The following is a 14265-nucleotide window of genomic DNA, read 5'->3' as shown; positions in this document are numbered from 1 at the left end:
GGGTGGGCTCAGTTCAGCGCACACTGTGTCTCACCTAAAAAATCCACTGCGCAGGCTCGAAGGGTTAATGACCTTTCCCAAATCTTTGCTCGCGAAGACTGGCCATACATATACATACATACATACAGGTACATCCCAGACAGCTACTGCCCAAATAACAGTAACAGCACTTACCATGTGTTTGTGTAGATGAAGTAAAACACAACACAAGTTTCATTTCTTTCTAGTGAATGGAAAGATTTCACAAAATACTAAACATCTTTTGGGACAATTATATTCACTGACTTGAGTGTCATGAAATTTTTTCCTGTTCTTGGATGCGCAAAAAACATGATGGAATCTGAAGCAGACAGTTTTCTAAAGCATTATACCACATGCTACAGAAAATCTTGTCAAGAGGTAGGTTGTCAAAAGATAAAACACTGCAGGCCTCACCTATTTTCTCAGCTGTTAATGAATATTTAAAGTTTTACAGGAATATCAGTACACCTGCTTTTTTAAATTGTTGACAAGTTTAAAAGCTAATTTTTAGATTTCATTTTATATTATAAAAATAATTCTGATTATTAGGAAAATCATGTTTAAGCTTCTGTAAATAAAAAGACCATTGAATTGTCACAGATGTGTCTAAACCTGAAAAAAGCTGTATCCTTCCAAACTCAGTGTCCCAGTGTGCTCTGCAGCTGCTTATAATTTGGAACAAAACTGGATGTGTGCTGCCACCCTTACTCCTTTGTTTTGTAAGGACCTCCATGAACACGGTCTCTAAGAGGACTTGTAACATCATCTGTTCAGACCCATGTAGTAAATAATTGGGAAAACAGGGGTTAGTAAATTAATGGGAAAACATGGATTAGCATGAGTTATATGCATTTCTCCCTCAGAAAGAGCTATCTCATCCTTGTAAAATAAGGTTATATTAATTCATTTATGTGATACTGCATCCTGTTTGAGAGAGCTGTATCTACCAATCAGTTAAATCCATCAGTTGCTCTCCATGGAATAGAAAATGTGCAGAATTTATATCTAGAAAAACTGACTGATTTACCAAGTGTAGGAGCTTCTTTATTCTCCTTTTTGATTTTCAGCAGAGATTTATAGGGGTATTTAATTAGTCAAAGTTTTAAAATATTTTTCTAATGCAGAAAATAAAAAGGGTATGTAATTTGTATTCATTAATGAAGGCAGCATATTAAAAGAGTCATGTGAAAACACATAAAAGATACTTAAAACATTCTTAGCCTTGCTAAAGCAAAAACGGCATAATCCTTTCGATATTCTGTTGTAAGTATTCTGTTTTCATGAAAAGCTGTTTTGCTGGAAATTCAGTGTGGCAGAAAACAGCATTATGCATTTGAGCAGATGCACTGGCTCACTGTGTTAAAGATGGACACCTGGGGTCCTGCATTAGACTTGCAGAGAATATGGAAATATCGCAGATGAAAACAGATAGATTGAAAGTAGGTGAGTGTGCATTTTTAGATTCTCTACTTAACAAACTTTTGGCGATATGAGTAGGTGGATCTTTACATTCTCTAGAATTACTGTTTAAAACTTGCAGATTCTTTTTGTTTCAATGCACAGTTCTATAGGGACATGAAAATGAAATTTTTACCTTAGAGGTCTTCCTGAAGACCTCTGGTATCTGAACTACTGGTAACTAGCATCTGTAAGGAATGTGACATAGTTATCCTTTTTTATCTGGTAGTTTGATCTATCTTTCTATATCTTTCACTTTGTCCTAGCCTAAAGCACAGGTCATGTTATTCTTTATCATACTAATTCTCATATTAATCATCATGTTGTTTCTGCATATTGACAAGTGCTTGAAAATAATAATTATGGTTGTTCTTGTTTGAAGTTCCACACTTCAAACAAGCTTATATTGGTTTCCTATGTGGACTTTTTTTTTTTAAATCTTTTATCCTGCTATATAATTTAAAGGAAACACTGTGGCAAAATCAAGTGTTTCAGGTTGTACATGCTGATTACATGAAGGCCTACTTATTTTGCCTCCTAAGGCAGTGTCAATACGAGCAGAAGAAACCTCATGAAATCTTAGCAATGAAATAATACATGCTATGGTCAACACTCTGCCCTGATGAAGATCTTTCCAAACTCAAGTGTCCTTGGTCAGGGTTCAGATGTATTGGGTTAATTTACTGAAAAACTCACACTGGAAAAGTCATGAGGCAATGCAGATACACAATGCCATGTTTCAAGGCAGTTCACATGCCTGCTCTAGCACTTGCCACACTGCTAAAAGGCAGCTGCTGCTTTGTTGCGTGTTGCAACATCCGGCTGGATACATGTGCTGCTTTCTCTGCCTGAAGGTGGAATCAGTTAGCACTAACAACTCTCCAAGTTGCATTTAGGGACCTCTCTTCTGCCTATTGTATCCTTCAAAAAGTATTTAGTAAAACATGTCTTTTCTTGAACAAATCCTCTTCTCCTACCAAGTGACCCATCTGGTTCCACTACAATGCATGTGTAAATCCATGCATTTGCTTCCTTGAGCAGCTTGGAAAAATAAGAGAATAAACACTCCAAATCGTACATAAAATCAATACTGTTCATTACTTCAGTGGTGTGGTTTTTTGGTGGTGGTTGTTTGGGTTTTTTTATGTTTGTTTTTAGTTTGTTTGTTTGTTTGTTTTTCAGTGAGAAATTCTTCTGTCCTGATTTCTGCTATAAAAATTATATGCAATTGTATTGGGCGTATTTGCTACATGTTAGTTTTTCCTCATGTTTGCTGAATTGAAAAATCAGCAAAAATTAATGTGGAGAAATTATACCTAATCATGGAAAAACAATATGATTTGTCTCCAGCATGCAGCAAGGAACAGAAATAACGCCCAGCCAATGCATGATGAATCGTATTTATTCTAAACTCGACATTTTTACAGTATTTAAATTTAAATGGTCTTAATGAGAGCACTGAAATACATACTGTCTTCTTTTTGCTAATAGGAACCACAATAATTACTTTATTACACCTTTTGAATCTCTATCTTTTGTCTTCTGGTAGTTAATACTGCGAAATCCACACGGTGTGGGAAGACTATTGGAATTATGAACAAACTTGACCATACATAGAAATTATGTAAACACTGCGAACAGACTTTATTAAAATATACTGACCTTTGTATAAAGAAACCTAGACCGTACATGCATCTGCCTCCACTATTTTCTAACTATTCTTTGTTTCATGTACCAGCCAGGCTTTTATTGCTTGCTTTTGGTTACCACATGGTATATCAGTTTAAATGATAAAACTTATTTGGATTTTTTCCACTACTTTAGCAGTCTTGGTGGTAGTCATTGAGTACAGAGCTTAAAATAAATTATACTTCTGTGCATTCTATTCTGTATCCTACTATCTTTTGGGGGGCTTAGGGAGTATTTAAAGGAAAGAATAGAAGGTCAATTATGAAAAAGGTAGCTAAAGAAAAAATGCTACTTAAACTACATAAAGGGTAGGTAAAAGATTGTTGCACATATACAGTCATATTTCTTTTACTTTTTATTGACAATTGAGAGGACCACATTGCTTATTTAAAATATGGTCATGTACCATTGGAAAATATCATGAGTTAAAAAGTTCCTAGGGGCTTTACTTACGTCTTCACTTTTTCTTTAGCTCATATTTATGAGGGTTTTTGTGTGTCTAATAAATTACAGAGGTCAATAAATCAAAAGATGATTACTATTTTCCTCATATTGCTGTTGATAGAAAAATAATGGTTGAGAGAGGAACTTCAATGAGAACAAAGATAGATATTGTCAAGTTTAAAAGGTGTTAAATGCTCATAGATAGAGTGAAACAGATTCAGGTTGAGATGACCTCAGTTAGTGAAAGCAGTAGATTAGAGATAAAAATTACCCAAGGAACAACTCTGGAAGTGATACAGTGAGCATTGTGACTTTGAATGTACTCTTTCAGAAGTATGTTAAACAAAATGAAAGAAGCTAACTAGTGTTTGGAACTCATTTGCAAACAATTTTGTAAACTCCATCGGTTCAGTGTGCAAAGTGTACTGTAGTAAATATATTCAAGTAGATTGTAGAAGTGCACCCATCTCTTCTGTCTGTCTCAGTGCAATAAAACAAAACTAATCAAAGTGACACAGTCTGTTCTCACAATTGCACAGAGTAGTTCATGTTAGTTCATACAGAGTCATGATTTCTGCAGTGGAAATGCCAGGCCAGCCATGGTTGTGGAGATTTCCAAGAAGACTCAATTGGTTTTGTGCAGCTTGTCACCATGATCCCAGAATGAACTTCCTAGGACTCAAAAAAAATTTTTCAATAATTTTATTCAAAACAATTGTTTGCCTGATTTCTCATAACTAAACTCATCTTCACTTAATAGTCATTAATTTTCAGCTCTAGATCACACAGTTCTTTGTATCTAGTATCTCCAGGGCAAAAGGATGTAGAGGAAATTGACAAAAGTTTTCACTTTTATTGAACATTTACATAAAGAAACGTAGAATTAGTATTTTAAAGAATGAATGAATACAATAAAATTTGTAAAAATTTAATGTTAGAATAAAACATTTTTCCTTTTGCTTTTTAATTTGTTATGTTCTTCACCTTTTTCTGTCTTACTGATAAATACCTCTGAGAACTTAGTAGGATCTTCCACTGTGTTTCTCTGGGCAAACTTCCTTGAAGCTTAAAAACTTGTTGTTAATCATAAATAAGAAAAAATGAGTAAAATAATGAGATAAAATGAGAGAAGTAAAAAAAATTAAGTGGTTCTGAGTGAAACTGTGAAAGCAATAAAACATATACTTTGAATCCTAAATATAACAACAGTTTTATGTTGTTTGCTTTTTTTCAGTGTTGGTGGTTCCAGTCAATAATTTAGTTGAATTCTGGACAAGTTGTAAAAATCTTTTCTATGATAGACAAGTTTTCAAAAATTCACTGATTACTTGACAGTGCTATATTTGCAAGTTGTCATTATATTTCTTTCTGGAAATATCAGCTATGGCTTTTTATATGACATGTGTTTAGACTGAGAGGTGTAATTCTTTCCTTCACCTGACTTCTATAATGTATTATGCCATTAAGACACAATGAAGCATCTTTTAGTGGTCCATTAACGCAGGAGTTGGTTGCGTTATGTGGAGAGAAAGGATATCTTCCAGGAGTCTAACTAGTCAAAAAGAAGTTTTAAAAATTGGTATCAAAAGTCAGACTATATGCTATGTGTTTTTCCTGTTCTATGACTTTTAAAATATTGGGCTTTCATACTTTTCTGTGTACTGTTGCTGATACAGCCTTTGGCAGAGAACTTGAAAAAAACTACCTTTAAAATTAAACCTGTAGTTAGGAGTTTATTTGTAATACAAAAGCAGAAGAAAAGAAGCTCTCAAAATTATACCATGGACAACTGTGCCAACGGGCTCATAGACTAGGACTTCATAATTTAACAATTTTTTTCCCTCACTGTTTACAGTGCGGGATTATGCTTTTGGGGAGATAAAAGTGTGCAGCCAGATGGCAGAGATGCTAAAAAGGATATTTTAAAATTGAACAAAATAGTTTACACGATAAATGGGTCCACTTAGATCAAATAGATGGATCAGTGCAGGCACAGAATAGGTAAGATAGCTTATAAAAATTTTCTTTCTGTCATGCAGTTTTATTGGACTGGGTATCATGTGGAAGAGAGCCCAACTTGCCCTTCAATAGCACTCATTGCTAAATACTCACACGAAACAAATCAATTCCATGTCCATCAAGGATGTGAAGCATTTCCCAGAGTGGGAAATTAAAAAATAAAAAACATTGAAGATAAAGATGTGAGGAAAACTCTGACCTTATTCAAGCCTAATTGTTGTGTCTGAAAGCTGGGTAAAGAGGAAGACATACTGAATAAATTAAAAACATAAAGATTAAACATATGCATTTCTATATGAAGCAAAATTTGAGTTGTGTACAGGAAATTGCTGTACAAAATGCAATCAAATGTTATCCATAGGTGGTATCTCTGTCAGAAATAACTAAGACACACACTTATTTTTATTCAGATTCTCTTTAAACTGCATTGTTTAACTTTAACATTTACTTTTAGAATAATATCTTACATTTCAATAGATAAATAGGAGTCAAAGCCTCTCTCTGTATGGAATTAGAACTGACGCTGCAGAAACAATCAGTAATTGCAGACCTTTGTAATGTTTCTTCATTATTCTGATAAAAAAGAATTCCATGTTCTTGTGTAAATTTTCATGCACTTCATTATCTGTGGCAAGATGCTCTGTGAGCTTCTCAATGATGTTTTACATGTACATATCAGGTATATTTAGATCTTCTATGTGTTTGATGCAGTACTAGGCTGCCTTTCTAGGCATAACCATAGAGTGATCCAAGTCCAAAGCAGGAGTAGGAACTCTATCCCTGAGTTTGTCAGAATCACACTCTTAGGCGACATTGGAATCTCGGGAACAAAATTAGTCATCTGGCTTGCAGTACATTACTCTGTCCTTTGAGCCATTTCCTTTACAATATCTTGGGCTCCAGTAACGTCCATGGCAATAAGACACTGTATTAACTAAATATCTAGTCTGTTTTATTCTTCATCTTGGATGTGTATGGCATAGTTTCTGAAATATGTTTGAAAAATATCTATAATCTGAATATTTAGGACAAAACAATTTAAATCTGGATGTGTTTGATGCAGTAAAAAGAACTAGTGTTTATTCTTGGAAAACTATGAAGATAAAACCAGTTAAAAATGTGCTTGTTTAGTTAGGGTTGGGGTCTATATTTTCTGATGAACAAAAAATGCATTGTCTGTGAAATTTAGCTTAACTGGTAATAATTTATATAAAAAGATGGTTAGGTGGTGTCTTTGCCCTTTCCCTTCCTTTCCTCCTTTCCCCTCTTGCCCATCACTCCTTTATCCTACTTTTATGCCCCTTCTATCTTTCTTATTTCCTTTCCTCCCCCTTTTTACCCCTGCCTTTTCCTCCTTATCCCCTTCCCCCTTCTCTTTCTCTCTCTCTCTCTCTGCTTTTTTTCTATAAACATGAAAAATTCTCCGTCTCTTCCCATGTCTGAACAAGATAAATGAACTAATTTAAAATATTTTCCATGCCTCATCTGTCCACTCCACAAGCTGTCAATGAGCTTGGATTGGGAGCTTTCATGCCAATAGTCCACAGTGAGCAGTTGTATTATTTTGCAATAAGAATGTTGTTTCCATGGCAAACTTGGAACACTTTACAACTGTGCTGACATCCACATACTTTTGGGTTTATGCAAGAAGAATGATACTATATGGGATTTTTTAAGCAAAAGGTCATTTACGTACCTGCCCACAATAAAGACATCGTATTGTTCTATTTTTTTTTTAAATCTTTTGTGGAAAGCAACAGCAAGAAGAAAAGATGGAGGGAAAGAGCAACTCATATTAAACATATTATAATTCCAGTTTTTGCTTCTGCATTTTTTGCCAATAACCAGTTCAATCCGTATAAGTATATTATATATTATATTATATTGTTAATATACTTAATATATAATATATTGTTAATATACTTAGTGTAATAATATTATATTATATTATTATATTAAGTATATTAGCAACTAATATATTTCAGAATAAAAGGAGCAATGATATGTCATTTTAAAATGGCTAAATACTCCAAGACAAGGCTCACCCTCTTCTGCAGCAGGATCTGATTATTCTAAATGTTTACTTAGTGAAGTTAGTACAGGATTTAGAAATGAAGGAGGCATTTAGAAATAGCTTTCTGTTTCTCAGATACTAAAACTGAATAATTTTAGATTGTGGATTTTTTTAAACTTCTTATACATAATATTGTCTTAAAGAATGTCACACATTTTCTGTACTGCCTTATCACTTTTATCTGTTCAAATGACACTATTTTTCTGGTTAGGTATAATGTTAGCATCAACTCTGCTGAAAAATAGATTTTGATTTTTGGCTGAAAGCTTCAGAAATAATCTTTTCTTGGTAAGCTATAAAGTCCTTCAGGCTTTTCAGAAATGAAAAATAAACTTTCTGTGATACAGAGAATGTTAAACATATGTGTGCCTTGACTCCTTCACAAACAACCAGCATAAAAAACCCCCATGCAAACAAACAAAAATACCCCATATAGTTCTAGTGTGAAATAACCCTCTGTTTTAAGTTTTGACTTATTTGGTTTTTCATGTGCTATTGTTAGCACGTGGAAATGTCATGACACATTTGCTGGATTTACTGTAGAGATGCCAGGTATTTCCTGGCCAGTAACATAACCACACTAAATGTTTTTACTTACCCTAGTTTTCTAGTAGTGCTTTCTGTCCACAGTAGTTTCCCTTCAACAGAGAACAACTTGACAAGCAGCTGTGCCCTCATTCAGTGTACTTCACAAACACAATATTTTCCTTCCCAGGGGCAAAGTGCATTCACCTACATAATTGGCCGTGACCTCTTCTTGCCCAGAGGACATACACTAAAATAAATTCCCATCTTCTAATCTTTTAAGACGCAAAGCAGCACATCACTGTCGTGCTAGTAGGTAGATGAAATTTTGATATTTGTGCTTTTATTGTCATCAGAGGTTTTTGTTTGAGCTTGACAAGATTCTTGTTTTTGAGCATTTAAACTTGCATGTCTTAATTTCTATGTGATTGTCTCTTTAGTAATTTTGTTTTCTTTGGAATGTGTATGGAAATACCTTTTTAGTTCATGGGTATCACCTTACTGACTAGCCATTCTCAGAAGGATAGCTTATTAGATCAGAGATGGTGATACCTTTATTTCGATAAAGAGTGACTTTGCATTTTTTCATTTCAGTAAATTGTTTGCAGGATATTGCTAAGAATAGAATGCTTTCAATGCTGTATCTCAGTGTTCTAATTTTAAGTACTCTCTTAAAATGGTAACTTCTCTCTGTGTGTTTGTATGTGTTCGTGTAAAGTACAGTTAAGCAATTATTATAAAATAAACTATGTAGAAACAGTGCTGATCTCTGTACTAAGTATAAATAGTGCTATTACTCAAAGCAGTGGTTTTCATTAAATGGCAACTAATGAAGAACTGGAGTTTGAAATGGCCACCCAGTCTCTTAAAGTTCTTTGTTGATTGTCAGTTAAAGGCTTTTCTGAGTTGTCAAATTCTAGATATCTTCTCTAACTATTTTGTTCTATTTTATGGGGGATCTGTCTCTTTTGAGATCTGAATAATACGAAGTCTGGCACTTGAATTTACCTTGATAGGCTTTGTGGAAAAACCAGTGGAAATCATGGTGGAGAAGTTGAACATGAATCAGCACTATGCCCTTGCAGCAAAGAGGATGAACTGCATCCAGGGCATGATTTGCAATACTGTAGCCATCAGGCTCAGAGTATTAATCTATCCTTCCCTTTTATTTGACTTTTGTAGGACTGCACTTGGTCTCCCTGTTACTGACATATGGCAGCAAGCCCAATGAAAGGTCACTGAGATGGTCAGGTCTGGAGCACAAGACTTGTACAGAGGATCTGAGTAAACTAATTATTTTTAGCCTGGTAAAGAGACACCTTTTTTCAGAGATCTTACTGCTATTTATACCTAGGTAGTCAGAGGAAACAACGAAGATGGAGATGGTTGTTTGGGGGAGGTGTATGGTGGTAACTTGAGAGGCAAAGAACACAAATCGGAGCATTCCAATGTTGTGAAAGAAAAGGATTTTTTTCCTATGAAAAGTGATGGTCGAATGCTTGAACAGATGCCCAGCAAAGTTGAGGGGTATTTGGAGATATTCAAAACTCAGTTGCGTGGGCCTTGTGCAAACTGATCTAGGTCTGCTTTGTCGAGGTGTTGGACTACATGAGCTCTAGAGGTTCCCTCCAACCTCTGTTATTTTTCAGAATAGTTTAGCTCTCATTTTACACAGTTGTTTGGTCTCTGTGTCACATACTGGGGTTTGTGACCAGATGAGTGCAGAAAAGAATCTGAAGTTGACCATTGCCTTTAATTTCCAGTAAGTCCTATAGGAATCGGTTGGAAAGAGTGCAGTTACAATATAATACTGGGATGCCTGGAGGCTGCAGCAGTGAGGCAGTGAATTGATGCCTCATCACATTTTCAGCATAAGTGGTATTTCACAGCTTGTCAGTTATTTTAGCCTGTGTGTAAATGGCAAATCTATTCAAAGTGGTCTATGCAAATATGAAGCAAAGTTTTAATAAAAATGCTTTCTTCCTGGAGAATAAAGAAAAGGAGATTCTTTCCAACCTCCTGTATTAATCTTCCTGAAATTTTGCCCTTCCAATACTAGCATCAATCATTTCTTGTTCATTTCAGAATGCCTGAAAAATGCACTGAATACAGACACAATGCGTCTTAAAAAAATCCCCTTTTAAGCCCGTGTGTTTAATTGTTTACATAGTAAAATGTGGAGGCTAAAAGATGACAATTATGGGGAAAAAAACCCACGAAAAAACACCCACATCATTCCAAAGCTATAGGGGAAGAAACATTGTCTGGGAAAAAGCTTTGTTTTGTCCTCTAATAAAAATGCGTTAAAAATATATATATGTATGACTGTGTAAAAACTATAGCTGAGCTAAAATCTTGAGAGTTTCCTTATAAAATGAGGGGTCATGGTCACATTTCAGAAAGCAGGTGAATATGAAGTGGGCAAAAGAATAGTTAGGACAACTAAATTCTCAGTGTCACCTGGTGTATATTAATCTGGAAGAAGGAAGGGGTTGTTCTTTTGTTCAGTGGCTGTGTGCTAGCCGAATATTCACTATGTGTGTAGCGTTTCTTCTTTTTAAAGGAGATGTTGGTGATTGTTTTCCTTTTAGTATTTGTTGATAATAAGACTGAGGAGATAGTAGAGATATGTTTATATGGTATTTTTATCAGTAGATCTCTAGGGTAGAATTACAGACATCTCAAGTACTTTCTGGGTATCTCCGACAGCATAGAATGCTAATGGTACTGCTGTAGCTGGACAAAAGAGTAGGGACTTAACTGCTGTGCTTAGTATTGAAATGTGATTACAAATGTTGAGGAATTCAAAAATACTGATAATAAATACACGGCAGTTTATTTCCCCAGATATGACAGTCATAGGTACTGTTGTGGTGAGTACCACTGTGCGGACAACAACTCTAACAAGGTCTTTTACTTACTTTTTGGCTCCCAACACTTACATTTACCAGTTTAGGAGACTGCATAGTGTATCACAGCAATACAAACCTTTTCAGGCACTTTTGAAATAAGTACTTCTTCACCAAGTGTTTTGTTTTCTTTGGTTCTTTTTCTTTCCTTTTCAGCCCACAGTGTAATGACTCATTACAATCGCACATTCTATGCTTCAGAAGGAGCAAGGTTTTTCTTAACTCTGCACTATATGTTTGTCTTTCCTATGAATTAAAAAGCTATTGGTACCTTAGCAGTTTGACTGAAATAATATTTGTATACTGTATTTATATATGATTTTGGCAAGTTCTGGTTGTATTTTATCAGCTCTTAAAATTGTATATTAATATGTGTATTTGGCACAATTTCAGTATCTTTTCGTGTTTAATTCAAAATTAAGTAATGACTTGCAAGTTTACTCACTGAGAGTAGACCCAAAACTACATTATTGCAGAGTTATCACAATATAAGATTACTGTTTTTAATTGCTACTGATGTGTAAGTGTTATGTTTACTTCTCTGCTGGAATTTACAATAGGATTTCCCCTACATCTAGATAATGTCTGCCATCTTTATATTGCCATAGCCCCGTGCAATAGGCGGACTTACTGAGTAGCAGGAAATTACAAATTGTTTTCTACAAGCACTGGATTTTTTTCCCCCTGAGGTACTAGTTGTTATGTTTGAAATACCAGAGGGATGCAAAATAGTCTCTTGATACTTCGTCTAACACCAGTCCTGTTAATTTTATGTAATTGACTGAACATACAGAACAATGAAGTAGAATAGATCATCTAACAAACTCTTTTTTCACATGTTCTGATTCTAAGCTCTGTCAGTTTCATAGCTCAAATACTCATCTTGGTTTAGATTAATCAGGAATAAAAGGAAACATGAAATGTAAAAAAAATAATGAGCTCGTTTCCATAGAAACGTACTATGTGCTCTGCCAAAATTAAGTGCTGACTTTGTATTCTGAAAGAATGTGCAGACAACAAGTGCTCACTGATCTGCAGATAATGTGTCAAATGTCTTCATAGTATGTACATCTTGTGATTGCATTGTGCATCGTTAACGGATCTTTGTGCCAGTACCTTGCTACCCACTCTTGCAGTACAACTGGACTGTAATCTTTTCTCACTTCTAATCCATGTTATGGCTTTGGAATGGAGAAGAAAAAGATTAGATTCTCTGTGCGTTTTATACTGGATGTCTCAAGTTATAACAGTTGATAAGCTGGTGAAGCTCCTTCTGTCAATATTCTCTGTAAAATCTTTGCTCTGTTAAAAGTTATGGGTATTTTACTATTGGTTACAGTAGGACTGACATTTCATATCTATAGTGTAATCACACATAACAGCAATATTGCTTGTCTGGTAATATAAAGTCTGAAGTAAAGCAGATTCATTATGAAATGCAGAGATGCTAAAGGAGATCTTACAGAAAAAAAATTACCAATGATTTGTCATTAATTTCCTAATCTTTACAATGGTATCTCTTAGTGTTTATTTCCAACGATACCTATAAAGCAAAAAAATGACAAATATATAAATGAGGATGAGAATATACAAATCAGTTACTGACTAGTAGTTAATAACCATCTGCAGCAGCAGCAGAACTCTTACAAGATGATTTTTAGTAATATTTGGAAGTTTAATAATTTTAGAGATTCTCTTGAAAGAGCTACTTTTTGTAGAATTTAATGCTTTACTACAGTGAACTTCTTCACATAAGCAGAAGAGTCAAGGCATAGAAATAATTTTGGGGGAAATCAATACTCCAGATTGTTTACCAAAATCTAGCCCTGGCATATTGCTGCAACCTCAGCTTGTGCTTATTTTCATGAATCCTTACATCCAAAAGCACTGCTACTGTGATTGATTCATCATCCTTTTAGGGACTTGAATTTTATTTGTAAATATCACTCTTTTGGAGGGAAGCAATATTAAATTCTTTAAATAAGGATGAATAAAAATTATTATGAAAGCTATCAGTGGGCTTTCTTCTGTAAAATACTGGCATCCGTTTTCCTCAGACTGGTTCTTTAAAATCCATTCTGTTTATAGATTTGCAAACTATTAATATTAAAGAGCTATTCCATGATTACAAAATCCATTTGCAGCAGAATATTTTTTTGGGGGGGGGCAAAAAGAGGTCATTTCACAATCTAGAAAATTACAGTACATTGTTCTGTCCTATATTCTTAATCTCCAGTTATATAAACAGTTTTATTTATTCTCCAATTCATTTTGCATCTGGGTCTCTGATTAAGATTGATCCTTAGCTACCTTCCCCTTGGTCTCTGCTTTGCACTAATATCTAGCAATCATTTTGTCAAAATGACATTCTTCCTAACCATCTAGAGTGTTGAATTTGCTTTAGCTGATAGGAACAGCTGTTGTTTCAAGCTAATGGAAAACTGTCAGTTGGGCATTGAATTAGCATTATTGTATTTCAGAAAATGTGTTCATGGTATGTCAGGTTTGTTCATTTCCCAAGTAGCAAGCTTACATGCCTAAATACAAGGTTCATCCGGTCAGGGAGGTGTTTAGACTCTATCTTTTGCAGGAATAGTTCAGGATTTGTTCCATTCTATACTATCCCTTCATTTTACAAACGTAGGAAAGTCGGACTTCAGAGAAGAGTTGGAGGGAGAGTGGAACCTCAGTCTTCAAAACAAGTTGTTCTCTCTCGTCTCTAGTAATTCTGATTCCTTTTTTTCTTTTGGTCACTTTCGGTGGGGTTTTTTGGGGTTTTTTTGTGGGTTTGTGTTTTTGGTTGTTTGGTTGGTTTGGTTTTGTTGGGGTTTTTTTGTTACATTTATGTCATTCTTCCCCCTCCTGCTTTTTTTTTTCATGTATCCCCATTCTATAATAAATAATATTACCATAGGGGGGAAAAAGTTGAAAAAATAATTTAAATTCATATGTTATAAAGCCCCAGGTGAGAGTATGAGAAATACATTATCTCTCAGAAGCTGAAGAGAGAAAGTGTTGCCACTATGGATCAGACACAGCACAGTTCAATTTACTTCTTATGGCTAATATAGAGCTTGGTATGTAGCTCAGCTAATGTTCCAAAAATGTATACTTTGCTCTGCTTTT

General features: G+C 34.7%; 1 protein-coding gene across 7 annotated transcripts in view; it reads left to right on the top strand.

The window, feature by feature from the left end:
- KDM4C (lysine demethylase 4C) overlaps window positions 1-14265 on the top strand; it is a 260988-nt gene that overhangs the window by 212874 nt on the left and 33849 nt on the right. Inside the window, exon 20 of one of the 7 annotated variants that reach the window (XM_039384507.1) lies at window positions 9413-9477. The exons of the other annotated variants lie outside the window; for them this stretch is intronic. Within the exon in view, the coding sequence (XP_039240441.1) occupies window positions 9413-9439 (27 nt within the window). The 3' untranslated portion in view covers window positions 9440-9477. Of the gene's footprint in view, window positions 1-9412; window positions 9478-14265 lie in introns of those variants that run through there. 7 annotated transcript variants of the gene reach the window in all.

This window comes from Pipra filicauda, unplaced genomic scaffold (assembly GCF_003945595.2).
Source record: "Pipra filicauda isolate LSUMZ 115617 unplaced genomic scaffold, ASM394559v2 scaffold35_size7292922_pilon, whole genome shotgun sequence".
Lineage (NCBI taxonomy): Eukaryota > Metazoa > Chordata > Aves > Passeriformes > Pipridae > Pipra > Pipra filicauda.
The sequence above is the reverse complement of the archived record's forward strand: the minus strand, read 5'-3'. Positions and strand labels throughout refer to the sequence as shown.